Below are 27,606 nucleotides of genomic sequence, written 5' to 3' on the forward strand. Positions count from 1 at the left end.
TTTCACTTTAAGCCTTAAAAAATAAATCAAAATCAGAAATAACTTTTTTAAACTGATTAAATGAAAAACAGGGAACCCCAAAGGTCTCCTCACGTAATTTTGACAAAAAAGTACAAACAGCGATAATATGAAACGCATCCAATGGCGAGTCAGCCACACCACATACGCAACTGTCTCTTCTAAAAAAAGAAAAACAACAGTTTATATCGCTCTTTCAAAAAATCGGATAGTCTCCCAACTGCCTACATTTAAAAAAAGTTCCTTAAAAAACAAAAAACCAATAGATTTTTTTTTTCTAGAACACTATGTAAAAATGGTGATCATCTGAAATATATTTTTAGAGCAACTTTGTCTTTAATTTGTACTTGCCCTATTTGCTAGCGAGCCAGGAGTGTCTGTATGTTGGGATTAGGCTAAATTATTAAAAAAGTGTTTGACTTTTACAAATTAAAATCAATGAATGTGTTTGAAATTTTGCAAACTTCTAAAAATGGTGTATGCATTAATTTCAGGGAAAAGGAAATGTTATCCAAATAATGGAAAAAACATTATGATGACTTAGTTCATCTACTTTCTGTGAGAAACCATGCACTTTTTTCTGAAAATTGATAAAACCAATTCAAAAAATTTTTCATAGCATCATCATGTTATTTTTAGAAAGGTCTTTTTTTTAAGTGTTTGATCCCTCACAGAAACCACAAGACTGCAACAGAGTTAAAGTTCACAAGGGAAGTACGATGAGATAGCTAACATTATTAATAGGATATCTCTCTGTAATTTTTTATCATTTTAGCTTTACATGATCATACTGAAGTAACTTAAGACTCAGTCAGCCGATTGCAGAGACAGAGTTTACGTTAAACGACATTTATCAACAGAACGGCCTATAGACGTTGGCTGGCTGAATCGCGGTTTAAAATGTGTTGCAAAGACAACGATCATCTATTTCTGACCATTTTCTAAACGAACTTCGGCAAAACATTGGCTCTTACTTACTTTGCTATTACTCCCCTGTTTTAGGAGTCGTTTGGCCAATCGGGTTATTTGTTTGTGACGTCAGAAATGGTCACCAGCTATATTCTGAAAACTTCCAGAAATATAATCTTAAGGCTGTCAAAATCATTTTTTGGCAATTAATGATAATCCTTTTCCATTTCAATATTTAATTTCATTGCCAATATGGTTTAAAATATGAACAAATCCATATTTAGAAAATTTATACCGAATTTGGAATAGATTTTTAAGGAATTATTTTGACGTCTTATTACATCGAAATGAGTAATTTTAAATATTTTATTAATAATAATATATTTTTTTAATATCTATAAACAGATTTCTATAATTATTAAAATTGTCTCGTTTGTTTAACAGTACAATGACTCCGAAATACATTAACGTTTTATAACCGACACGATACTTGAATTGTAAATAAATGCATCTGATTTAAATTAATTGAAGTTTTAAGTCTCCACCCATTTGAATGTCGAAGTTGGAACATTTAAAACAAATTTAAAATATTTAATGTTGTTGTTTTTGCTCCAAGCAATTAATTAATGAATAATTTTGTCGATTCGTACCGTTTACAACATTTATCAAAGGAACGATATCTGTTTTTATCTAAACTTTTCCATGAACAAAGCTACCACTCGAATTGAAAAGCCCTCTAAACCTGCTGTCGAGTGAATCTAGAAAATAGGTCAAATAACTTGTTTCTAATCGCTGTCTACATTGTGGTAGGTGAGAAATGCCGTCTCTGCAATGAAATTTTTCTGAACAGAGGTCTACCCGATCTGTAAACCACCTTCGGTCTCTAAGCGTCTCTACAATCAACTGAGTCTGTTTTTTCAATGTTCTTAGAAATAATTAACTAACACTTTTTTAATAAGTAATATTTTAGAACAGTTTTCAAAACTAGAGCAAATCATTTCAAATTACAATAAACTGTGTGTGTTATGTAAGTTTAAAGCAACATTATATTATGAATTTTACATCAGTATAAAAAGGAACATATCATACGATATAAAATAAATGAAAATTAGATACAATATATGATGATAAGCCAACCACAATTATTAAAACACTAACATTAACCTGCAATCGTGAAATTTTTATACACAATCACATGAATAAGACGGCAATTTTCTGCTGATTTTTCATGCATAATTTTGCTGTACATAATTGTTATTTCTTGAATTTGATGATTATGAAAAACCTGTAATGTGTCTTCTTCTTATGTGCAATTATTGTGCTCCAATTTGAAAAGATTGCAAACTTATAAATTCCCACTGTTGTCTGTCTGTCTGTCTGTCTTTCCTTAATCTCAAGAATGGAGTTATATAGATGAAAGCTGAGACCATATATGGAAAAACCTATAAACACAACCCAACTGTATACAAACTACTCAACAACAGTAGGATAAGATTGAAGCTAGCAAAACTATTGGGGTATATTCCATACCACTGTAGGACAACAGATTTGATAAAAATCTAACATATATTGACTCAACAAACAGATTCTTGATGCAAAGACTCAAAGAGCACAAATACGATATTAGTAAAAACAAACACAGTACAGCTCTAGCACGATATGCAAGTGAGCAAGGAGTGTCTTTGCAATGGGCAGAATATAAACAACTTTACTAAACCTGATACATTGCAATAACACACCATCAACTGCTGTAAATTATTGGGCTATAATTTATTACATATTAAGTATACTGGAAGAGGAGATCTGGGTAGCTTAACTGGCATTCTGTATAATTCTCAATCTACAATTTCTGTAAAAATAACCTAATATGAAGTGAAATTGTTATTGTCTTGAAAATATTTTAATATTTTCGAGAGTTATGAAAATTAACATTGTAAATAAATTATGACAACAAATTTTACTAAAATTTTAATTTTAAGGAAAGATCCTCAGCAATTTTTTGCTTGGCCTGTCAGTGATATAATTGCCCCAGGATACTCTAGTATCATCTCTGATCCTATGGATTTCAGCACTATGAGGAAAAAAATTGAAAATAAAGAATATAGTAATGTGAATGAATTCAGAGTAAGTTTAAAAAAATTGAGAATTTTCTATATTATATTTCAGTAATACTAATTTTCTACTCTTTTTCTCTCTCAAGAGTGATCTGAAATTAATGTGTGATAATGCTATGACATACAATCGTCCAGATACAGTTTATTTTAAGAGTGCTAAGAAAATGTGGCATGTAGGAGAAAAATTATTAAGTCAGGTATATCTGTTTTTCAGTTTTCATTTACAAATTGCAACAATTTATTGTTCTTGTACTAAAGTAACTGTAATTAATTTATAAATATAACTGAATGTTATTATTAAAGGTTATATGTTGACAATTACAGGATCAACTATTATTGTTAAGAAGAAATCTTCCATATATATCTGATCTGGGAGCAGAAGAATTAGGATTTGATCCTGATGATGATGCAGATGAAGATTATGTTAAGGAAGAAATTATTTCTGATTCTTGTTCAGTTGTTTTACAAGATATTAAAAAGTCTAAAATTAAAGGAAGGTAAGAAAAACAATTTAAGATAAATTAATATCTTTATTGTTTAAGGAACCAAATTTCCAAATTTTTTATAAAAAAGGTCTTTATTTGAAAACTAAATGACAAATCACATGCTGTATTGTTTATTGGTAGTGTTTCATTAGTATTAAATTTCTAGATAATTGTTAAAATTATATATATTTTCAAAAGTCAAGATACATGAGAATGTATTGGCACTAAGAATGATTGACCAATTTGTTTTATAAATTTTATTACTTATATTTTATTTTGATTTATTGATATTCCAAATATTTGCTCAATTACCACTTTTTCTTTCATTATAAGCAAAACCAAAAGATTGTAGATAAATAAGCAAACCAAACAATAAATTTTATTGATGATATGTTTACATTACAAATTTTGAGTTGTTTAGCTGATAAATGATTCTGTTTATCACAGAAATAATAGTATACCACAGATTATTCCTGCTATGGCCTTTCAACCAGTACACTATTTAAACTCGGCCATCACTTCCCTTATGAGAAGAGCTTTCCTTCTTCTTTCTAGCAAAGTATTTGTAGAACAGGAAATGCAACTTATCAAAAAAGCAATGATAAAAGTGGGCTATTCCCAAGCAAAGTTTTATTATCTTCGGAATCGAGTTAAAAATAAATTATATCCTCAATCGTTCCTTACCAATAAAGAGAACCTAAGGATAGCACACCCCCCATTACCATTTCTGGGTCCTGTATCACTCAAAATTGTACACTTGTTTAGAAAAAATGGCTATATGCTACCGCTATCCACGCAGCCAACATTAAGAAGATTACTAACTAATGACAGAGCCCTCCATCGATGTGAAAGAGAAATCAGGAGTTTATCTTATTCCATCACAACATAATGGATCAGGAGAAGATACTTATTATATAGGAGCGACTGCTAGAACACTAACATTACGCGTCTCAGAACATCAGGATGACATCCGTAATAACCGGCCATCAACAGAATTAGCGAGAAAAGTCCTTGATCAAGATTACCAGCTGGTTTGGGACCAAACAAAACTATTGAAAGGGTGCAATAATCATAAAGAACTCTTTATTTGGAAAAACCTATATGTTTCAACGCTTTCACCATGTAATACCACAACTCTGGAAATCTCTAAAACATGGACTACTTTATTTAAACGTTACAAATTAGATTGCTAGAGCTACATGGTCGCATAGCAACCATAGTTTGTGAATTTCTATAATTTTCCGTTCCATTCTGAAACATTTTCGAACTGCAAGAAAATTTCGATTTACATTGGAGTTCCATTTAGCCACACCACTTTTTCAAGAAGTGCTATAACTCTGATACAGAAAACTGTAGTATTCATTTCACCTGAAGATGGTAATTCGTGAACATTTTATATTTATATTTTATACTTTTATTATTATTATATTNATTATATTTTATTTTATATTTATATTTTAACAAAAGTGCTCGTGAACATTTTATATTTATATTTTAATAATTCACCGTGGTAACGCCACAACACGTAAGTGATTTTACAATAATTATAAAGTCAGTGTGAAGTTATAACTAACTTTATTATGGAAAACCATAAAAATCACTTCTTCATACTACTGAATACAAGAGTAACATGGCTAAAACTGAAAGCACAACTATGGTTCCTTTCAAAAATTTGCAAAAAAGGTTTTATTCCCAAATGTATCAAGCTAAAGTACGACTCCTTTCCGTTTGAAGTTCGCTCCTTATTACCAAGAATCAAATGATCTCTACTTGCTAAGTTAATCAAGAACAAATGCAAGAAAGTAGCAGAAAAAGAAGAAAAGCTGTACCTATCCCACCATTGCTTTACTAAACAATGTGATGCAAGATTTCTACATCAACAATTGGGTAAAATAGCCTTTATAGCCAATAAAAAAGTAAGTGGATATACAGTTGACCCCCTATAACATGGTAGATACGTTCCGTTCTTTATGAATCAATTTTGTATGAGTCCTTGCCAATCACAGCCCGACACGTGTGAAGTTTACGGACTACGGCTGTTTGAAAGGTTTTCTTCCATAAAATTAATCGATTCTAGACTAATCCGACTCAACGTTTCCAAAATATGTATAATTTTTTTGGGAATAATCTGTATAAACTACGCTATAAACAAAAAATTGTAGGATTACTTACCTAGTGTGCACCGTTCTACGTCGCCATTGCTCAAGCTTGTTTTCGTCGCGGAGCAACACACCAAACCGCGGCCGCAATTTCTGATAAGTTATTTTTCTGCGAAAAGTTCGTTGAACTTTGGAGACATTATTAATATAAATAATTTTTATGGCCGTTGAATAAGAAATGTTTCTTTCACAAGAAATGTATAAAATTACAGTACTGTATTAGACTTACGGTACCTAATTTACATACTGTACAGATGATAGTAAACAACTTACTCGCCTAAACTCTCCGTAGCGTGGCGCTGGACGGCGGAAAGTATATATATAATTATAATAAAGTTACAATAAATTAAGTTAATATATAATTATGTATACAGTACCTAATTTATATATAATACTGTACAGACGATAGTAAACTCAATTTACCCGCCTAAATTCTCTGTAGCTTGGCGCTGGATGGCGGAAAGTAGTTCGGCTGCCCGATGACATTTTACTAAATTATAGGCATTTTTTTACCAGGTTTGTATGGATACCGTCGCAATTTTTTCACCGTCTTATAGGAATCGTAATTATAGGAACCCGTGTTATAGGGAGTCTACTGTAGAAGGAAATCCACAAGAAAGTCCTATGGCTACAAGAAAATTTCCACCGAAAACAAGCTAGGAAAATAGAGATCTCTTATTATAATTATACTAATGTAAAGGTTCCAGAAGAAATTCATCAAGTGTTAACAAAGAGACCAAAACATATACCGATCCCAAAGCTCGATTATGCACATTTAATTCCTTCCGCGATAGCAGCCATCAAAAGTGTTACAAGTCCGGAATTACAACCAGACTTAGAATTAACAGCTATCACCAATATAACAATGCAACGCTGCATAAAAAATAACAACATGAGAACAAAAATGACTCGGTCTGTCAAATTATTTCTTACATCCAATAACTTGAATCTACTGGTGGCTGATAAAGAAAAGAGATTTGTGTTGTGTAAAAATCATGATTTCATTTCAAGAGCTAATGATTTCCTGATACAATCTAAATCCATTCCTCTGAATCAGGACCAACCAACATCGTTTTACAGAAAACACACAAGATCATAGCTCTCCCAGAGATTACTTTGTCTTTGACAGGTTCTCTACAACCTCCAAAGAATACAGTTTGTCCCAGATTACTTTTTGAAGTGTAAACGCACAAGCATAGTTGGCCTTTAAGACCACTTGTCAATAAATGCACTCATCCAACATACCATCTTGAAGCTGCCACAACTAAATTACTTACATCTTTAATACCTCCTTCTAACTTGGTGACCACAGCCTCTATACATGCCAAGACTCTTATTTCTTCTGCTCTAAGAGATCTTTCCAACTAATGCAGTGTTTCTCAACCTCTAACGAATCATTGCCCCCTTCAACGTAGTATTGCCCTTTCACTTCAAACTTCCTTCCGATGCTGTGGGCCAAGGCTGACGCCAAATTTGTACTGCATTGAATAGAATAGTGACTAGTACAGGCATGGCCAACATATGGCCCGTCTAATGAATTTATGTGGCTCGCAATTAATCTTCCAACATTAGCTACTCAAGTCCGAATGACTTGATGAAAAACTCTGACGCTTAAAAAAAAAATAAAATAAAAAAAAATAAAAGGTCAACAACTCACTGCGCATTTAGAGTTTATTCCTCCATTACAAATCTCGTAAGTACAGCGTAGAATGTTTATCAACTTTATTAAAAGAAAGAATGTTGATAATGCATGATAATGTGAAAAATGTATCTGTAATCTCTATGTACAATTTAGTCTCTACTTGGTGACACCACAATGAGATCTTGCACCACCTCAAAATCTTCCTAGGGCAGCCTCTGGTTTGGCCCGTGAAAAAAGGTTTCTTTTCAATTCGGCCTGGGGGCAAAAACTGTTGGCCACCCCTGGACTAGTATGATGTTATTTGTTTAATTATTGTACGATATAACGAATAAAATATCTAATTATTCTTAATATAATGTTTTACTATTTTGCCCAGAAAATTGTTTTTGCCCCCCCCCCAAAATATTAATTGTTACTAATTGCCCCCTCAATGTGGAAAAACGTCCACATGGGGGTGATATCGCCCCCGTTGAGAAACACTGAACTAATGCATATCACTTATTTAATTAAAGTCGATGCTGTTTCCCTATTCCTGTCCATACCTTATTTTGAGGCTGTCATGCTCGCTAATACATAAAATGATTCTCTACATTATTTCACGAGCTTTTACTGATAAAAGATTTGGATACAATAACTTGAAATATATACTAATAAAATAAAACATAAAGCATCATATTTTTTGTTTTGTAATGTGAAGTCTAGTGGTTAGACTTTCTCACATTGACTCACTCACTCCTTTAAAGGTTGCGTAATAGTTTCAACCAAATAGAATGCAGTGTGAAATTGAACATTAAACAATTTCTATTCCTCTGTGAAAATGTTTAAATATTTCATTTATTGTTACATTCATCAAATTAAGGCATCTTAAAAAACAAATATTTAAAACTATTAAATTTTGGCAAATAATTTTTTAAATTTTTTTAGAAATATTCATATTCTAACATTTCAATGGTTCTGATATATCATAAAATATTAAGATAAATTGCAATATGAAGTAAATTTTAATTAAATTACAAATATGTTTGGATAATGCTTTCCTTAACTCCATATCACACAGTCCAGTCAATGCCATCTAGCAAATTGACACTCAAAAAAATCATCTTTGTTCTTTACAACCACTTATTGTTTAATAACTTTGCTGCAGCAGTAAGCTTTAAAACTACAGTTGACCCCCTATAACATGGGTTCATATAGTTTGATTCCTATATGATGGCGAAAAAATTGCGACAGTATTCGTACAAACACGCTAAAAAACTCATACAATTAGATAAAACGTCATCGCCGACTCGTGTCGCGACAGGATTGGGCAAATCTAGACCAATAGTGGATATTGTACAAACCGTTGAGTTTAAGGGCTATTTCACACTATGACCGACTGGGTCAACTGGCCTGACTCCAAGTCATGTTGCCATGGCAACAGCAGTTTGCTGACCTACTAGTCATTCCAATCGGACAGATTTGAAAAGTTAAATATTTGTAGTCGGGTCGGAGCAGTCTGTGAGCTACAGCCAATGAGAGCTTCGAAGCTATAACCAATCAGAGTTTAGATTTATCCGATATACGAAGTTAGAAAGTGGCAGAAAGTATAGATTTCTCGGAAGTTTTAATAAACAAAGTCAAAACATATCTGTGGCTTTATGATATTCAGCGAGCCGATTATAAAGACAACATAAAAAAAAATAATTCTTGGATGGAGATTTCCAAGAAACTAAACATTGAAGGTACTGTACGTGATTGACTAATCCAATAATCTAATAATGACGTGATATATCTAAATGCATGATCGCTTTTCATGACGGTCATGTTTTCTGTTTAATTTAAAAAATCTTACCATGATTGGCTAGTGTATTGATCTATAACACGTGTTCTGATTGGTCCTTATGAGTTGGCCACCGACATATAATCGTACTTAGTGTGAATGCTTTTACTACTAGTCAGTCCGATTATAAAATTGGTCGGGTCGTCCAGTCGGTCATAGTGTGAAACAGCCCTAAACGAGCAGTGGACCTACTAAAAACCATTTATTATTTAATGTCCATAAAAATTATATTTATATTAATGCTGTCTCCAAAGTTCATTGAATTTTTCGCAAAAAAAATAATTTATCAGGAAGCACACGAGCACCATTCAATGACAAGCTCCACGACGAAAACAAGCTTAAACAATGGCATCGTCGAACGGTGCACACTCGATAAGTAATCCTACAATTTTTTGTTTATAGCGTAGTTTATATGGATTATTCCCAAAAAATTATATGTATTTTGGAAATGTTGAGTCGAATTAGTCTAGAATCGATTAATTTTATGGAAGAAAACCTTTCAAACAGCCATAGTCCGTAAACTGTACACATGCCGGGCTGTGATTGGCTCATGTATTTAAGGACTCTTAGAACATCTATTTCATAAAGAACGGAGCGTATCTACCGTGTTATAGGGGGGTCGACTGTATTGATGATCCCAAGATCTGATGGCTGTATATGAGAAGTAAGGAACTTGGAAGGAAAAATTTAGTCTTAACTTTTGATTTGCATAAATGAGCAGGATGATTATCAATGAAACATAGTATTTTTTAAGTATGTGCATATACTTATAGATTCAATTTACTAAATTAGCTCTAAAAATGTTAATGTCATCCATGCAGTTTTGTTGGCTTGCCAATAAACCCTTAACAGTGTTAATGTGTTCATATATGATGTTTCTAAAATATTACAGTTAATATAAAGTAGTTTGTTTATGGCTATAGACATTTGCTTTTCAGTTTGTTACATTGACACACAATCTAATTGTAAAGTGGTCTCTGCTAACATTTACATTGTAACCAGTTTCTTATGGCACTACAAATGTTTCAGATGGTAGAGCAATCCAGATCAATAATGCTTCATTAAAATTAATAACAACAGAATCATACAACATAAAATAAAAAATGTTCTGTTTTAATTTTTAATTAGCTCCAGAAATTTTAATTGCCATTTGTTGACAATAGTCAAATCTACACTATCATTCTTGCCTGATAAACACCCTTATTTTAAATCATTTTGAGCTAAGAATGATTTAAAATAATCATTATTAATTATGTACTATTATTTAAATCATAATGGTTTGTTGTTATCATATAGTCATTTTGACAAATTATGTAAACTGTATGTTATATGAACTGTAAAGGTTATCTACTATTAAATAACTTAAAATGATGGTGATAATATCAAATAGTATTTTGCCTGTCTGCAGTTTAACTTTTCTAATTGTGAAATCAAATAATTAACCTGATTGTAACCTGGAAATTTTTGACAGTATTTGATTAAATATCCAGATTATTGCATTGTAAAAGTTGACAAATTCATTTTTTTGGTAAATTTTTAAATTATTTTTATAAAATTAAATCATGATTATATCTAACAACAAAAATTAAAATTTAGATTACAATAGAATTGTTAACTTATGATACATAAAATTACTATAAAATTACAGTAGAGTCTCGTACAATGTGCAAATAAAGCAAGCAACACCCTTGAATTACGTCGATCAGAGATATATGTTTTTTTTTTAACTTATAGGTCAAGGTTTAAACTTTCTTAAATCATGTGATAATGCAGGTTTTGATAACATGATTTCCTATAATGCATAATGAATCCCTCGCATTGAATGGGACTCTACTGTAATTGGTTGTATGGAAATTTATATAAATTTCAAATTTAATAATTATGTAAATAAAATTTGTTACATGATTAAAACTTTTTAAGATATTTCAATTCTGTTTTCAAAAAAAATTAATTATATGATTTATAGAACATAATTCTGATAAAAATCTCTATTTATAGATAACTATCTAAATTAAACAACTACAAACCTTTACGGTGCGATATTGAATAAAATCAAGTTAAAAAGTTCCCACATATGTTTTCGAACCTAATTACGGTTCTTCCTCAGGTGAAAAAATCATTCGATGGAATGCAAAGTTTGAAAGAGATTCGTTCATCAAAATCCAAGAATTCCGCATCTGTCGTCATCAATGGGCATGCGTATTCTGATGTAAAAGCTTTTATTTATATAGCATGTTCTCTCCGTCATATATAATATATAAGCAATTGCCACGCTAGGGATAGAGACACTTCATCTTTACAGTTAATACACTTGTTGTCATGGGCCATTTTATATATATAAATTGCTTCGATCCATCTTAGATGCTCAGTATGAGGTGTGGTGTAGATGATCCTAGCTTCGCTAAATCTTGGATCGATGTCCGGATCCGTAGCACAACGAGCCAGTGCAGTAGATAATCTTTCGTGCTGTATGTCAGCCCTGTGTTCCTTTATTCTGACACCTAACAAGCGCTTAGTGAAGCCAATGTATAATAATTCTTCATTACAGCAATGATCACTCAAAGCGATGACATATACCCCCGATAGCATGTGATTGTTGGGGCCATCCTTATCATTACGGAGTATATTATATACGGTAGGACATCTCCTGTATGTGATGTTGATGTTTTTCTTTTTGGCAATCTCAGAGTACAGGTTCTGTAAACACGGGTTGTAAGTGACAGGAACTCTGTCTTTAGGATCTGGTCTTTCGTCATTCAGCAATGCATCTTGTGCGGATACTTGGGTATGACGTAGTTTCCTGGATAAGTTATTCACAAGGTTGTGATAACCATGGCGTTTCGCTATATTAGATATTGTTCTAAGCTCAGATTTTAGAGCAGCCGTCGTTGATGAATGAGTATAGGCTCTTTTAATTAATGTGTTGAACGCTGCCATTTTATATCGGAAAGGATCACATGATCCTATTGGTATGTATAGCAGTTCCGCAATAGGTTTCCTGTATACCTCCGTGCGGATCATCGTTCCATCCACATAAATGCTAATATCCAGAAAATGAACATGTGTGTCGTGTGCTTGATCCAGCTGTAGAGTTAAGCCGTATCTGTTATCATTGACCGATTCTAAGAAAGCTGATACGTCAGACTTAACCTTCCATAAAATGAGGATATCATCTATATATCTCCTGTATAATATGATGTTAGAGAGATGGAGGGGGAGGATTCTTTCGTCTAGTTGACGTATTACTAATTCGCATAAGTCCCCTGCAACAGGGCTCCCCATCGGTACACCCCTAGATTGCATGTACGTTGTGCCTTTGAATTGAAATAACGAGTTGTAGCATAAGAGGTGCGACATCTCTAAGACTTGTTGCCGTAGGTTAGAATCATCAACTATTCTGAATAAGAGATCCCTGAGGGCACAAAATGTAGGAGGAAGAAGAATCGAAGGGTATAGAGACTTAAAATCAAATACAGTAAGGAATTGTGGAGGGGTGTCGACCAGTTTGAGGTATGATAGGAGTTGTTCACTGCTATTCACTGTATAGAGGTAGTCATGCAAGTAAGGAGAAATCAAAGAATGTGTGAGCTTTTCCAAATTATGGGTTGGTGCTCTAGTTTTATCAACCACTGGTTAAATCTGTTGTCCTGACTTATGCGAAGCCCTCAGGGATCTCTTATTCAGAATAGTTGATGATTCTAACCTACGGCAACAAGTCTTAGAGATGTCGCACCTCTTATGCTACAACTCGTTATTTCAATTCAAAGGCACAACGTACATGCAATCTAGGGGTGTACCGATGGGGAGCCCTGTTGCAGGGGACTTATGCGAATTAGTAATACGTCAACTAGACGAAAGAATCCTCCCCCTCCATCTCTCTAACATCATATTATACAGGAGATATATAGATGATATCCTCATTTTATGGAAGGTTAAGTCTGACGTATCAGCTTTCTTAGAATCGGTCAATGATAACAGATACGGCTTAACTCTACAGCTGGATCAAGCACACGACACACATGTTCATTTTCTGGATATTAGCATTTATGTGGATGGAACGATGATCCGCACGGAGGTATACAGGAAACCTATTGCGGAACTGCTATACATACCAATAGGATCATGTGATCCTTTCCGATATAAAATGGCAGCGTTCAACACATTAATTAAAAGAGCCTATACTCATTCATCAACGACGGCTGCTCTAAAATCTGAGCTTAGAACAATATCTAATATAGCGAAACGCCATGGTTATCACAACCTTGTGAATAACTTATCCAGGAAACTACGTCATACCCAAGTATCCGCACAAGATGCATTGCTGAATGACGAAAGACCAGATCCTAAAGACAGAGTTCCTGTCACTTACAACCCGTGTTTACAGAACCTGTACTCTGAGATTGCCAAAAAGAAAAACATCAACATCACATACAGGAGATGTCCTACCGTATATAATATACTCCGTAATGATAAGGATGGCCCCAACAATCACATGCTATCGGGGGTATATGTCATCGCTTTGAGTGATCATTGCTGTAATGAAGAATTATTATACATTGGCTTCACTAAGCGCTTGTTAGGTGTCAGAATAAAGGAACACAGGGCTGACATACAGCACGAAAGATTATCTACTGCACTGGCTCGTTGTGCTACGGATCCGGACATCGATCCAAGATTTAGCGAAGCTAGGATCATCTACACCACACCTCATACTGAGCATCTAAGATGGATCGAAGCAATTTATATATATAAAATGGCCCATGACAACAAGTGTATTAACTGTAAAGATGAAGTGTCTCTATCCCTAGCGTGGCAATTGCTTATATATTATATATGACGGAGAGAACATGCTATATAAATAAAAGCTTTTACATCAGAATACGCATGCCCATTGATGACGACAGATGCGGAATTCTTGGATTTTGATGAACGAATCTCTTTCAAACTTTGCATTCCATCGAATGATTTTTTCACCTGAGGAAGAACCGTAATTAGGTTCGAAAACATATGTGGGAACTTTTTAACTTGATTTTATTCAATATTGCACCGTAAAGGTTTGTAGTTGTTTAATTTTGCTATAACATGGTGTTGTTGAGAAGTTTGATAACTATTTAATATAAGTTTTCTAACATTAAATATAGGAGATTTTTAAAATTTGTTAAAATATGAATTCATTCATTAGTTGGTAACAAAATTAAATTAATTTTAGTTGGACTCAGAATCAAAATGATACTGATTCTCAGGATGATGATCTTTCTCCAGAAGAAATTTTGGCAGAGGCACGTAAAGCAGCCAAAGCAGCAGCTGATCGATTAACATTATCTCGACCTAAGAGCAGAGTAAGACATAACTTATTTTTTTATCATAGGAAATTCTCACTTACTTTAAGTCTAGTTTTACTAATTTGATTAATTTTACATGAATTTGTTTAAGTTATTAAAGCAAAATTTTGTTTTCAAATTATAATTAAGAATAAATTGTATAATTATTACTAATTTTACATAAATTTATATAAATATTTCAAATGTGTTTAAAAATTATTTAAATCTTTTATGAAAAGCATTCTTGAATCTTTGGATGTTATCATGAATTGATTCAGTTTATTATATTAGGGAAAAAATAAAGTGAGAGATAAATAAAACAGTGTGTCTGTATTGATTCCAATAGGCCATATATAAACACACATGTTTTAGTTCAATATTTGTTTCTATATATCTGAAAAATTAATACATATAAATTATGATGATCTTATTTTAACTTGAACAAGTGACTATTACTTAATTTATACAGTTTCTGAATTATCAGTGACCAAATTGCTGTTTGTTCATTTATTGAGCTTTTGTATCAGGTCATCAAGGATGAAATTTGTGGAAAAAAAGGCAAAGTTGGTTGATAACTTACAAATACAGTGGGTGATCAGTTAATGAACATAATTTGTTCCAAGACTTTGTTCGTTAACCAATTATCGATTTACCATAGGTTTTTATGGAAATTTAATTAATTCATTCACTCCAAAAAATAAAAAATATATACTTCTTTTACTACGTTTGTTTATATGTAATAGTAAAAATACATATGTATGCAGTCTTACATTTTTATTAGTCATGTTTTTTTTGTTTGTGGGGGTTAAAGAATCTGTCTAATGTCAATTGCTTTTCTCTTTTCTTCAGGATTTTTCGGAAGTAATTAATAGTATTGTAATTGTAGAGATCCCCAACCCTGTTAACTTTATTCTGATTTGAATGCCACTTGGGATTATTGTTGTTCTGATATCCTCCCACTTCGTCAAAAGATCTTCAGTAGCAGATGTTGACATTTCTCCTCTTTCGTCTTCCTCTTTGTCAAAAGAAAACACATCTCTCTGAGTTTCTTGGTTTTCTTCATTTGAGAGTTCTCAGAGTTCTTCTGTTGTCAGATCAGTTTCAGCTTCCATTATGAGCTCTAAAATGCTCTTTATTTCTCAGATGTGATTTTCATTACTCCATTAGCAGCTTGAGACTTCTTGATATATCTTTCATAGCTAAGATTGTGCCTACTTTAGGCCTGTTCAAGCCATACTGCCTAGCAACATCAAACATCTTATGCCCACTTTCTACCTTGGCTATTATCTCTTACTTGGCTTCTATGGTGAGCACAGTTCTTGGCACTCCTCTTTTTAGGCTTCATAATATTATCAGTTTCTTTTTTAAATAAAAAGTTTGAAAAGCCACAAAAATCAACTAGCCCACAAAAAATTATTTAAATGCAAGGCCTGGATGAAATTTAAAATTTGGTATTAAAATGTTAACGAATATCCAATGGGACAATTAAACTTTCACATTTCGTAAATAAACCCCAATGCAAAACTTAACAAGTGACCGTCCGACAGTCTCGTGAAGACTATAAAAGATTATTTGTCAGAAAGGTAAACAAAAAGCTGGAATTACAAGGGAGAGTTTCAAAATTCGGAGGAATATTATCTGATCGGTATCAGGTTGAGTATCGATGTTGATGTCTCCTGCGCTCCAAAAGGTTTAGAATTGCTACCCGAAGACAAGGGAAAATCAATTGGTATTTGTTATTTTCTGTCGCTTCTTTTTATGTTAGTTCAGTGAAGTGTTTATTATCCAAACATGTGTTCATTGTCCAATCATAAAAATCTTTTGCGAAAGTGTTTGTTATCCGATTTATTCGCTATCTGAACACCCACTGTATAAGGAATTATTTTATTCATCAAAGTATGCATCCGTATTGTCTATACAGTTTTGCCATTTAAGTGGCAGGTTGTTCAGGCTGATGGTATAAAACCCTGGCGGACAAGAGTCAATGAATTCCTGGAAGGCCAGTTTTACAGCATTGTCAGAATTAAATTGTTTTCCTATTAAAAAGTTGTCCAAATTACAGAAGAAGTGGTAGTCAATGGGGGCTGGGTCTGGTGAGTATAGAGGATGATGATGAAGTTTCAACTTGAATTCCTGTAGTTTTGCCACAGTCATTTGTGCAGAGTGTGGTCATTTGTGTGTTATCATGCAATAATATAGGAGTCGAGCTGTTGACCAATCTAGGCTGTTTTTCTTTAAGCTTTTGCATCATTTCATCCAGTTGGTTGCAGTATATTTTGCTGTGATCAATGAGCCAGGTTTCTTGAAATCATAATGGATCACACCTGCGCTAGACCACCAAACACTCACCATCAGCTTCTTTTGATGAATATTGCACTTTGGAGTGTGTTTTGATGATTCATCCTTGTCCAGCCACTGAGCTGAATGTTTGCAATTGTCATATTGGATCCATATCTCATTACAAGTGACAATTCTATTCTTGGATCAGATTTGTGATGAGAAAGCAACATTAAACAAGCGTTTCATGTGGAACCCACTTATCCAACTTTTTCACTTTACTGATTTGAGCTAAATGAGTTAATATTGTTTGTTTGCTAACACCAAACTTAAACAATAATTCATAGGCACTCTGAGAGGCAATATTATTATCTACAAATATCATCCTTGATGACCTAATATAACAGTTTTTAAGTTTACATGTGTAAGTTTGTTTAAAGAAATATATCAAATTCATCAATGAAAACACAAGAAATTTGACCAATAAATTTGAAAAGAAAAAAATTTAACCATTTAGTTTAGATGATTTCATGTAAAATTTAAGAAGGAAAAAAATTTGAAAACAGAAAGTATTCAGAACAAAATATAAACATTTGAAAAAATGATGTCACTTAAATATTAGTTATCACTGAGTGGATAGAATAAAGCGAGATCTATTAAACAGAAAGCAAATGGAGATAATACTGGCTTAATATTTTCATTGTAGTTGAATTTAATGTAATATTATTATTTAGGACTATTTTTCTGTTTTAAATGATTACCTTAGTACAAATATCATTTATTCTTAAGTAGCTGAGCTTACAGGATCCTGCATAATGCATTTCTGCAAAGGATATAATTAAAGTTCCACCATTACAGATTTTCTCATGAACAATGTCCGGTTCATTTATGTAAGAGTCTGTTATGATTATTTCACTTGGGTTTGAGGAAGCTGTTTAATGACCACAAAATTGTAATCATAATTGTTTTTGGATGTAGGCTTGATTTCAGCATATGTTTGGGAGGTTTATCAGTGTGACAATGCCGAAGGGCCCCCTCTATGCTGTGGCACCACAGGACCGAAGGGTCGACATTGCGTCAGCAAAGACTACAATGTTTAATTTATCAGGACTGACACCACTGTCTTCTGGGTAGACACAGAGATCGTTACGTTCATCTTTACATGCGAGCAGTCGCATCTGGGCAGTTGGACTCGGGATGGAGACTGCTTGAGGAAGTGCACCTAACACAATTCTAACAATAACAAAATTCATTTATTAAACTAGTTCTACAAAAGGGTATTTCCCCTAAAGCTTCTTTGCGAGAACCGAGTTGGAGAGAGAGAGTTTACATAACATTGCGGGTCATTATAAATACCTGAAGCACTATGTACGAATTTCCAGATGTCTGTGGAGTCATTGAGGAGCTTTGGGAATGTCTCTGTTGCCTTGGATGGCGGTTAAAGTCTATCGAAAGTTGAGATCTGTTGGTTCTTTGTAGGTGTTCCTGGAGGAACACTGGATATTCAGGAAGAGCGCACGGCAACGAGCGATGATGATAAATCCTTTCAACTGGCACACATGGAATATTCTCGCGGACTTTCGACCCCTCTCACTGTTCCTTCAGGTTTCCTTTTTATTTCCAAGTCATGTTGTTGTTTCCACCAATAGTGAATTTTTTGTTGTAGTTCTCAGTGACACATTCTGAGTTCCCTGGGAAAGGAAACGACTCCGGGAAGAGAATTGCACTCATCCTCTGGTAATAAAATGGAAAAGGTTTTTTTTTCTCTGAGATTTAAATAAATTTCCTTTTCAAAACGACAAATGAATTTTTTTTCGAAAAATTCCCAAATAAAATTATGGGGTTTTCCCCTTTCCAAGTCCGATCTCTCACATCAGTATCAAGCCATTGAAATGACCTCTTCTTGTTATTGTATACGACCCATTTTTCATTGCTGTCAAATTTGCAAATTTTGTAAAAGCTAAAAATACTTTCCTTTCTGTTGGGATCACCAACTATATCCAATTAGATAATTCTTGAAAATTCCATAATCCTGCATCTGCAGGCATATAGGAACTCTACCAGTAATTCAATGATACAAAACTTAGGGTATAATTATATTTAATTTGAAAGTCAATTTGTAAACTCCAGAAAATTGATTAAAATATTTAATTTGGTTGATTACTTATATAAATTGATGTATTTCAGGCTGTTTTACATTTTATGGCCGCTCATCAAAATTATTAAGAGCTAGATATAAGTACAAAGCTAATTAAAAATAATAATAAAATCAAACATAATAGTAATATCTTACTTTGTATTGTATCGACCATCTCCTTAAATACTTTCTTGATGACACAAGTATAACAATTTTTCTTTATTTCCATACTATTCCTGGATGTTAATTATATGTACAGGTGTGCATTTATTTTTGTCATACATTGTATATCACACAAACAATTTGATATTAATAAATTAAGAAACTTATCTGAAATTGGTTGTTCTAGTATGGATTCTTAAGGCAACATGAAAATGGAAGCACTACACTTGCACTTCTTAATCCTTCAAGTGGAAAAGGCAATGATAAAGAGAACAATGGTATGTTTCATTTAATGCCTTATATAACATCAAAAGATTTCTAAAATTTTAAAATTGAATTTATGTTGATAGGTCAAACAGAAATGAAAGTCAATTTAGAAATGTTAACTGGAAAATTGACTCAAGGGACAGGATCTATTACTAGGTTCCGAGAAGATGCCAAAAACATTGTGAAACCAGGTAGATAACAAATCAGTTTTTTCATAATGAAAAAAATTAAAAATGAAGATTATATATAATTACTTTTTATTTTTATTATAGTGAATTATTTGAATTATGGCTCATTCACTTCCTATAGTCCTCAGTATGATTCCATGTTTGCCAATCTTACTAAAGAAGAATCTGATTTAGTTTTATCTGCATATGGAGATGATACTGGGGTTCAATATGCTGAAAGGTAAGCAATATTTTACATAAATAACTATAATAATTAATTAATAACAATAGAAATTTACAAGTTTTTAAAAATATATCCTCTTATAGTATTATGAGTTTTGCTAAAGACTGTGACTTTGTTATGAATATGGTGGATAATCTGTTGGATATATTAACTGGGGGAGAGCATTCAAAAACCATGAAGTTACTGGAAGAGGTAAGAATTTTATCTATGAGTATATAACATCTATTTTAAGTTTGTTTAATCAACAAAGCATAATTGTATGAATATGAAAAAAACAGAAAAGAAAAGGAGCTGAAGAAGAAAAGAAAAAGTTAGATGATCTGTCAGCCTTAGTGACGGAAACATTATCTACTGAAAAGAAAGGAATTGGTACAGCTACAGAGCCAACTAATGATAGTGATATTAGAGTAGATTTTGATTCCTTGAATGCTCTTTCTTCTGTAGATTTAGATATGTCTCTTCTAGATAATGTTGGTAAGTGTTATAGATTAAAATCTTGTTTTAGAACTGGAAAGATACTTATAAAATTTCTATGTAAATGGCAGGAGAATCGGCTCCAAAAAATGATGAATCAGTTAAAAAATTACAAAATGAAGTTTCCTTGAGTGAACAGAGGCGAGTGATTCAGCGAAAACTAGATTCAACTACTAAACTATTACAGAATTTAGCCAAAGTTCAACACGAACGGTTAAGTGCAGAACCTCCACCTCATTTGGCAAACATACAGGGTCCTTCTGCAGCAGAACAAGAGCTAGGTGAGACTTTTTGTTTTATTTCTTTAAAAATAATGGTACAGTATATTTTATAATTAATAATAATCTATTTAAAATTACAGCCGAGAGGGTTTCACAGAAACTGGCCGACATTGCTTCTCAAGTAAGGAATTTGTACAAAAAATAATTTCTTGTGAATGTAAATAACTCAAAACAGTTTTAATCCATAATTTGTATGTTTAAAACAGGCAACTCCTTCAGAAATTGTCAGCGTAGAATGTCTGAGAAAAGCCATGGGCATTACTTTCCGACCAGTATCGGACGAACCGGTCACAGTTTCCATAGATCCTCCGGAGGATTCTCAAGAACAGAAGAGCACAATAGAAGAGGTGGTCAATCAAGTGGAGGAAGAGGAGAGAGTCGAACTAACTGTTGACAATCGGGTATCTCAAGAATTGGTAACATGTTCCCCAAATCATTTGGCCACTGATGATCGCCGGTTACGTACCACCACCGACATCGAGTCGGAATTCAGAGAGTTTTTAGAGACGACACCCAATTTACGGGTATGCGAGTCACCCTCAGGAACGTGAGCATTTATTAAAATACGCCTTCCATATTAAAAATATTCAATCAAAATATTTAATTGTCTTAAAAGTTATAATTCTATAAATCAAAAAATAAAAATAAAAAAAATTAAATAAATTGACGAAAGACCTCATTTAGAACTGGCTACTTTAGTATTTTTGTTTGTCTGCTTCTTATAACTTTGTAGAGAGCGCCATATATGTTATACGGAAAGAGGAAGGAAGGAAGCACTTTACATCATGATGTTAGGATTTTAAAGGCTTAAAAACTATTCGAAAATTAAGTGCCGTGGCCAAAATTTTGGCACAAGTTTCTGATGTGTGTAACACGTTTTTAATTACATAGAATTCGTCGGTTTACTCATTGTCAGATGGGTAATCATTTGTCCAATCAGTAGGCCAAAGGGAATGTAGAACAACTCCAGATTTGGATGACACCGGAAATTGTTACTGTATAAAGAAAGACGTCACGGAATTAAGAACTGCAACGTGTAAATATATTGTATAATTAATTTATATGCAATATTTTTAGTTGTAGATGCATAGAAATAAAAAAAAAAATAGTTATATATGTTTCCGAGAGTTCACACTGATCAAGTAAAATGGCGGAACATTTCCGATTCGTTATTTCCTATATTTTCTGAAGTGGAAGCGTAAACGCAGTATGTGTGGCAGAAACACGTGACCGGATATATTTTGGTAAGAGGCCTACAGTAATTGCGCTTTTTACCGATTGTTTATATTAAAATTGTACATGTACGAACGTGTATCGGTATGTATGTAAATGTATGTATTTCCACTGCCACTTCGTCTTTAAAAGGCCTTATCGTTTTTCGTTTTAAAAAAAGGATGTAAACATTTTTATTCATATCTGTAAATAAAATGTTTATACATCAGTTTAATGTTTTATTTGTAAGTAAACGGCGACTGCGAGATTGAAACGGCATCGATTAAAACATGGCGCTTTGCTTGAAAACTAACTTTTTTTAAAAATGAGATTTAATAATTTACTAAATTAAGAAACGTCCAGCAACGAGTTGCGTAACTTTCCCGGCTGTTATGATATTTTATTTAGAAAGTAACTTTTATGATTTTTAATTATAATATAATGAATAATAAAACAATGGGATCGGTGTAGACAAATATTAAAATTAATAAATTCTAAAAACTTTTTCGTTTAAAAAACTTCTAAGAACCACAAGTGACGTTCACTCTTTAATTCCGACTTCGATAGAGTTTAAAAAAACAGAGAAAACCAGAGAATTATTTTCACTATCTCTTACTTTATTATGTTATCCATATATATTTCGCTATTTTAGCCTCTTCAGTGGATATTACACTGTTTAGATGCCAGTACTATTATAGTTCATCAAGCTATCCCAGCATGCATCGACATATGCTCCGGTATTTAAATTTATACAATTTGCATGTTCTTTAATACAGTAATGTTCTATGATGCGTCTTTTTACAAAATTTTTTTCTTTATACAAAATTTTAATATTACTACGATCAATAAGACAATTTTTAATACTGCAGTGTTGTTGCCACGGGGATTCAGTTCTGTTCAATCGAATTGCCGCCTCATGCTCCTTTAGCCTCACTTCCAGTTTTCTTCCTGTTTCTCCAACGTAGCTTTTCCGTTCTGTGCACGTACACATCAATTCATATACGACTTCTGCAACTTCTAAAGGATTCTTCGATTGTTTTTCATTTGCTTTATTAATCAGACAAATACTGTTATTTAATTTATTTTTTTGTTCACCTACTAAATTGACTGAGAACAATTCTTTAATATAAGTTTTATATTTTTCATAAAATTTGAAAATATATGGAATTTTAATATATAAGTTTTCTATTTTATTATTTTTAACATTATATCTATTATTTAAATACGAATTGTACCACTTACGTATAAGCTGTTGTGGATAGTCATTCAATAAATATTTTTTAAAAAGATTCTTAGTTTCAATTTCAATATATTTTTTTAAAGTTGTTCTATTAAATATTTTCTTTAATTCCATCAAAAAAACATTTCTTTTTATTCCTATAGAAGAATATGACTTGTAATTAATCACCTTATTATTATTACATATTTTTTCGTATTTTCGGAACAGCAATGTTTCATTTTTTCTTGTGATTATTACATCTAAATAATTAATTTCATAATTTTTTTCTTCTTCATAAGTAAATTTAATGTTCTTATTTAAACTATTTGCATAATCCTTGATATTTTCAGCTGTAACGTTATTTGAGTCGTACAAAACTAATATGTCATCCACATATCTAGTATAAAAAACAATACCTTGGTACTGGAAGATTTTTTCATCTATTGATGCCATACAAATATCGGCAAGCTTTGGGCCAATTACTGATCCCATTGCGATCCCGTCTCTTTGGCGATAATNTAAGAATCTTTTTAAAAAATATTTATTGAATGACTATCCACAACAGCTTATACGTAAGTGGTACAATTCGTATTTAAATAATAGATATAATGTTAAAAATAATAAAATAGAAAACTTATATATTAAAATTCCATATATTTTCAAATTTTATGAAAAATATAAAACTTATATTAAAGAATTGTTCTCAGTCAATTTAGTAGGTGAACAAAAAAATAAATTAAATAACAGTATTTGTCTGATTAATAAAGCAAATGAAAAACAATCGAAGAATCCTTTAGAAGTTGCAGAAGTCGTATATGAATTGATGTGTACGTGCACAGAACGGAAAAGCTACGTTGGAGAAACAGGAAGAAAACTGGAAGTGAGGCTAAAGGAGCATGAGGCGGCAATTCGATTGAACAGAACTGAATCCCCGTGGCAACAACACTGCAGTATTAAAAATTGTCTTATTGATCGTAGTAATATTAAAATTTTGTATAAAGAAAAAAATTTTGTAAAAAGACGCATCATAGAACATTACTGTATTAAAGAACATGCAAATTGTATAAATTTAAATACCGGAGCATATGTCGATGCATGCTGGGATAGCTTGATGAACTATAATAGTACTGGCATCTAAACAGTGTAATATCCACTGAAGAGGCTAAAATAGCGAAATATATATGGATAACATAATAAAGTAAGAGATAGTGAAAATAATTCTCTGGTTTTCTCTGTTTTTTTAAACTCTATCGAAGTCGGAATTAAAGAGTGAACGTCACTTGTGGTTCTTAGAAGTTTTTTAAACGAAAAAATTTTTAGAATTTATTAATTTTTATAATATAAGGAATAAAATTGTGTGGCGCCATCTGTTACGAGATTTTGTTACAAAAACTCGATATATTTATCGAATTTAATTGAACTTTGTACTATGTCATTTAAACAACTAAACAGAAATATTGCATGAAATATCATTTTGAGAGATTTAGGATGACAATACAAAAGTGTTCAGGTTGTTTTTTCTCTTGCAAAATTACTAGAGTTTTCTGTATTTGTTAAGTTCATAAATTTATATTTGAACCGGGGAATAATTAACATCCGAGGACAACTTAGGTTTAAAAAGTATGCATTAAAGGTGATAAAGATCAGAGGAATATTGTAAACTGTAAAGAATGATAAATGTGGGAAGAACGGTATCCATATTTTAAAAATTAAGAAAAATAATAAGTAAGTGAAATGTGATAAGTCTCAAGAATCCGAACTCTGGTAATTTTTGTTTCTATGATTGTATTTCCTCTCAGAAATGTAATTCCTTTGCCCAATTAATTCTTTATAACGAATGAAATTGAGACAGTTCTCATAGTCATTTAATATTAAACATTTAGAAAGGAATGGACTTTAATTAAATAAGAGAGTAAAATGTTAGAGATTGATCTTATGATTAGTTTCCTGCAAAGCGGCTTCTCCGCAAAACAATTTCTATACAGGAAAGCCAACATTTCTGAGGTTAATTCTTTATCTATAATGTTTATAAACTGATTTTTTTTATTTATCGCCGTTTTTATCACGTGAAATAATCTTCCCTATGACCTCTGTACATGTTTTTAAAAATATTTAATTAAAAAATTTTATTTTATTTATTATTACAACAAAATGTTAACATAATATTACATAAATAATTTAGAAACTTATTAAAAATTTAATTTAAACATCAAAAATGTTTATATTCTTTTATTATAAATATTATTATTTAAAATATTGATATAAATAGAGAATTCAGATTCTAAACATAGACAATTATTTCCTTAAAATTATTTTTAAGAATTATATTATTAAATTATTTGTAAAAATAAGCAATTTCAAGAATATTACGCAATTTATTACAACATTGTAATAATAAAATTTAGAAGTTGTATAAAAGTGAATATCATATAATTATATATATTTGTAATTTCTAAATTCCGTCACTAGAGGTCGATTTTTTCAATATGTTTAGAGTCGTACAGTTTCCTCGTTCGTCTGCTACAACTAACCTTATTTGTTTTTCTAATTTAAAATGCTATTTACAGGTAATTAATGTCACTTAATGTGTATTATATAATTTTATAAAGCGATAACTTTTTAAACTTCTATAAAATGTTTCCTTTTTTTGTGAAGGTAAGAGTTAAAATTGTATGTTTATTATGTAGAGAAGAACATTATCCCAAGATTTTATAAATGGGTTGAAAGGTATAGTTGGAGATTCCAATATCAGTCAGTCTCAAGCAATGAGACAGCAACATGGCATGGATGAAGGTCCACATAGGTATTTTGCAATTTTAAAGTTAATTTCTGTTGTAAGGTAAGGTCACTTTGGTAAGATTCTAGGTCTGAATGAGACAGTGGTGACCCCTAGACTGTGTATCAATAAAGGACCAATAAAGTTCAGACGTGTCAACCTCTTAGGGTGTGACTATGCAGATGTGAGTGAGCAAGAATATGTGGCAAGAAGAGGTGATGACATTTCACACACACTTCTTGTTTTTTGCTCTCGTTTATTATGACCACACACGAGAGCGAGAAACAGTGTGTGAAATGTCATCACCTCTTCTTGCCACATATTCTCACTTGCTTGGAAAATTCTCTTGCTCACATTTGTATAGTTGAACCCTTAGAGCAGTTTGAAACTGCTGTACATTGTGAGACTCGTTTGGCATGTAACATGTAATACAATTTTGGGGTACTTTATGGTTAACGGGACGCCAGCCGATATGTATGGCAATGGGTAAGATTCAAGCTCTAAATGAGGGGTTTCACACTACCCCCAGAATTGTTGACCATTTGCAACATAATCATCTCCAAATGTCAGTTTTTAACATGTATCAGTCTACCGCCTTTCTAGATGCTTCACATGCAGATGTGTGCCTCGGTGCAAGCAATAGTAAGCACCTTGGTGCTTGGGTGGGGGTGAGCTCCTCACCCCCTAAAACTATATAACATCAAGCACTCCACAAACAGTCAAGTGGGCTACTCAAAGCTGGCATGGTGGCATGGGCTAAATTGTTAAATGCAATAGTCTTCTGGTGTCCCATTAACTGAAAAAAACAAATTTTGGTTTATTGCCCATCTTTTTCAATCGTCATTTCGGCTATCATCTGGTCAGACCTTTTTTCAATGGGTTTCTTTACATTTATTCTAATTAAAGCATTTTCATTTAATTTCTTTAAATATTGTTATTTGAAGCCCAAAACTTTGGCGCACACAAATATTTTTAAAGGTAATTATGCTCACTATATGGCATGCAGACTCAAAAAGATTCACCTTCTCTGTCCTAGAGGATCAATAAAGACCAAAGGGTATAATTTATTACACCTCTGAATGAGACTGTTGGGACTCTAACAGAGTTGAAGACCATACCCATAAAAGCAAAAAACTCTTCAATCATTTAACAAGGATTTGCTTCCACTTCTGCCCGTAAAACAACATTATCAAGAGACACTGGTCTTCCTGAACGAGGTGAGTCACAAAGATCAAAATTACCTGACCTGAACCTAGTAAACCACCTCTGGCATTTATGGACATATACATCACAAATATTTTTTGTAGCTTTTGTTGCATCGCTACTTTCCGAAATTTGAATAACATACAATGTTGAATATGAAGCTCTTCTGGTTTTTGGCTTGATATTTCAAATAGGGATGTTATAAAAATGAAATTGATGTGTAAAATCAAAGAAAAGAAGTCACACCAACTGCTATATAATAGGCTAATCAGTAATTTAAATTATTATTGCTGGAATGTAGCCTGATATTATATGGCAGTTGGTGTGGCTTTAATGTAATGAATCAGGTTTTGGAATCAATTGATTAGCATTAAATAAATGTTGATAATCAAAATACAACATTACTTTCCAGTTTCCCTTATATTTCATACTCTGACATATTTTTTGAAATTCTGAAAGCAAAGTTTAAGCAATTGGCAAGCAATTATATAAGATATTTATTTTATGTTGTTTGTCAATTATTAATAATTTTCTACACATAGAATAGGAACTTTTTGTATATAATTACAATGATTATTAAATTTTTTCAAATTTTTTAAACATATCATTGTATATGACAAAAACTTTATAATAAAATTCATGCTGACTACATAAGTTTCATTCTTTGAAAAGAAAAAATGTACAAAAGTAATGAAACTTTATATATTAATATAATAATAA

At 32.2% G+C, this 27,606-nt stretch overlaps 2 protein-coding genes and 1 long non-coding RNA gene across 8 annotated transcripts in view; 2 read left to right on the forward strand and 1 right to left on the reverse strand.

Moving 5' to 3' along the window:
• LOC111625217 (bromodomain-containing protein 7-like) overlaps positions 1-21,917 on the forward strand; it is a 57,055-nt gene extending 35,138 nt beyond the window's left edge. For all 5 annotated transcript variants that reach the window (XM_023368301.1, XM_023368299.1, XM_023368302.1 and 2 more), the window contains exons 4-15: positions 2,907-3,051; positions 3,128-3,238; positions 3,366-3,538; positions 14,356-14,485; positions 19,231-19,321; positions 19,394-19,501; positions 19,583-19,718; positions 19,805-19,913; positions 20,000-20,195; positions 20,267-20,476; positions 20,557-20,597; positions 20,683-21,917. In XM_023368301.1, coding sequence (XP_023224069.1) covers positions 2,907-3,051; positions 3,128-3,238; positions 3,366-3,538; positions 14,356-14,485; positions 19,231-19,321; positions 19,394-19,501; positions 19,583-19,718; positions 19,805-19,913; positions 20,000-20,195; positions 20,267-20,476; positions 20,557-20,597; positions 20,683-21,027 — 1,795 coding nt within the window. In that variant the 3' untranslated portion in view covers positions 21,028-21,917. The remainder of the gene's footprint in view (positions 1-2,906; positions 3,052-3,127; positions 3,239-3,365; positions 3,539-14,355; positions 14,486-19,230; positions 19,322-19,393; positions 19,502-19,582; positions 19,719-19,804; positions 19,914-19,999; positions 20,196-20,266; positions 20,477-20,556; positions 20,598-20,682) is intronic.
• Positions 21,918-22,320: 403 nt separating this feature from the next.
• Positions 22,321-23,418, reverse strand: LOC111625218. Of its 2 annotated transcripts, none has more exons than XM_023368305.1 (2): positions 23,324-23,418; positions 22,321-22,735 (listed from the first exon to the last, which is right to left on the reverse strand). In XM_023368305.1, the coding sequence occupies exons 1-2, from the start codon at positions 23,397-23,399 to the stop codon at positions 22,365-22,367; spliced, it is 447 nt and encodes a 148-aa protein (XP_023224073.1). In that variant the 5' UTR covers positions 23,400-23,418; the 3' UTR covers positions 22,321-22,364. The 2 variants fall into 2 exon arrangements, with proteins under 2 accessions (XP_023224073.1, XP_023224072.1); XM_023368304.1 differs by having other exon boundaries at positions 22,931-23,418.
• Positions 23,419-23,426: 8 nt separating this feature from the next.
• On the forward strand, positions 23,427-24,089 carry LOC111625220. The gene is made up of 2 exons (XR_002756694.1): positions 23,427-23,479; positions 23,675-24,089. It is a non-coding gene; the product is annotated as an uncharacterized LOC111625220 (long non-coding RNA).
• The last annotated feature ends 3,517 nt before the right edge of the window (positions 24,090-27,606 follow it).

This window comes from Centruroides sculpturatus, unplaced genomic scaffold (assembly GCF_000671375.1).
Source record: "Centruroides sculpturatus isolate CEXI.00-Female unplaced genomic scaffold, Cexi_2.0 scaffold317, whole genome shotgun sequence".
NCBI lineage: Eukaryota > Metazoa > Arthropoda > Arachnida > Scorpiones > Buthidae > Centruroides > Centruroides sculpturatus.

Excerpts from the sequence above, each read along its gene's own strand:
- LOC111625218 (XM_023368304.1), bottom strand. The coding sequence starts at position 23,399 with ATGGGATCAGTAATTGGCCCAAAGCTTGCCGATATTTGTATGGCATCA. Across the intron at positions 22,736-22,930 it reads CTATCCACAACAGCTTATAC|CAAATGAAAAACAATCGAAG; the intron begins GTAAGTGGTACA and ends TGATTAATAAAG.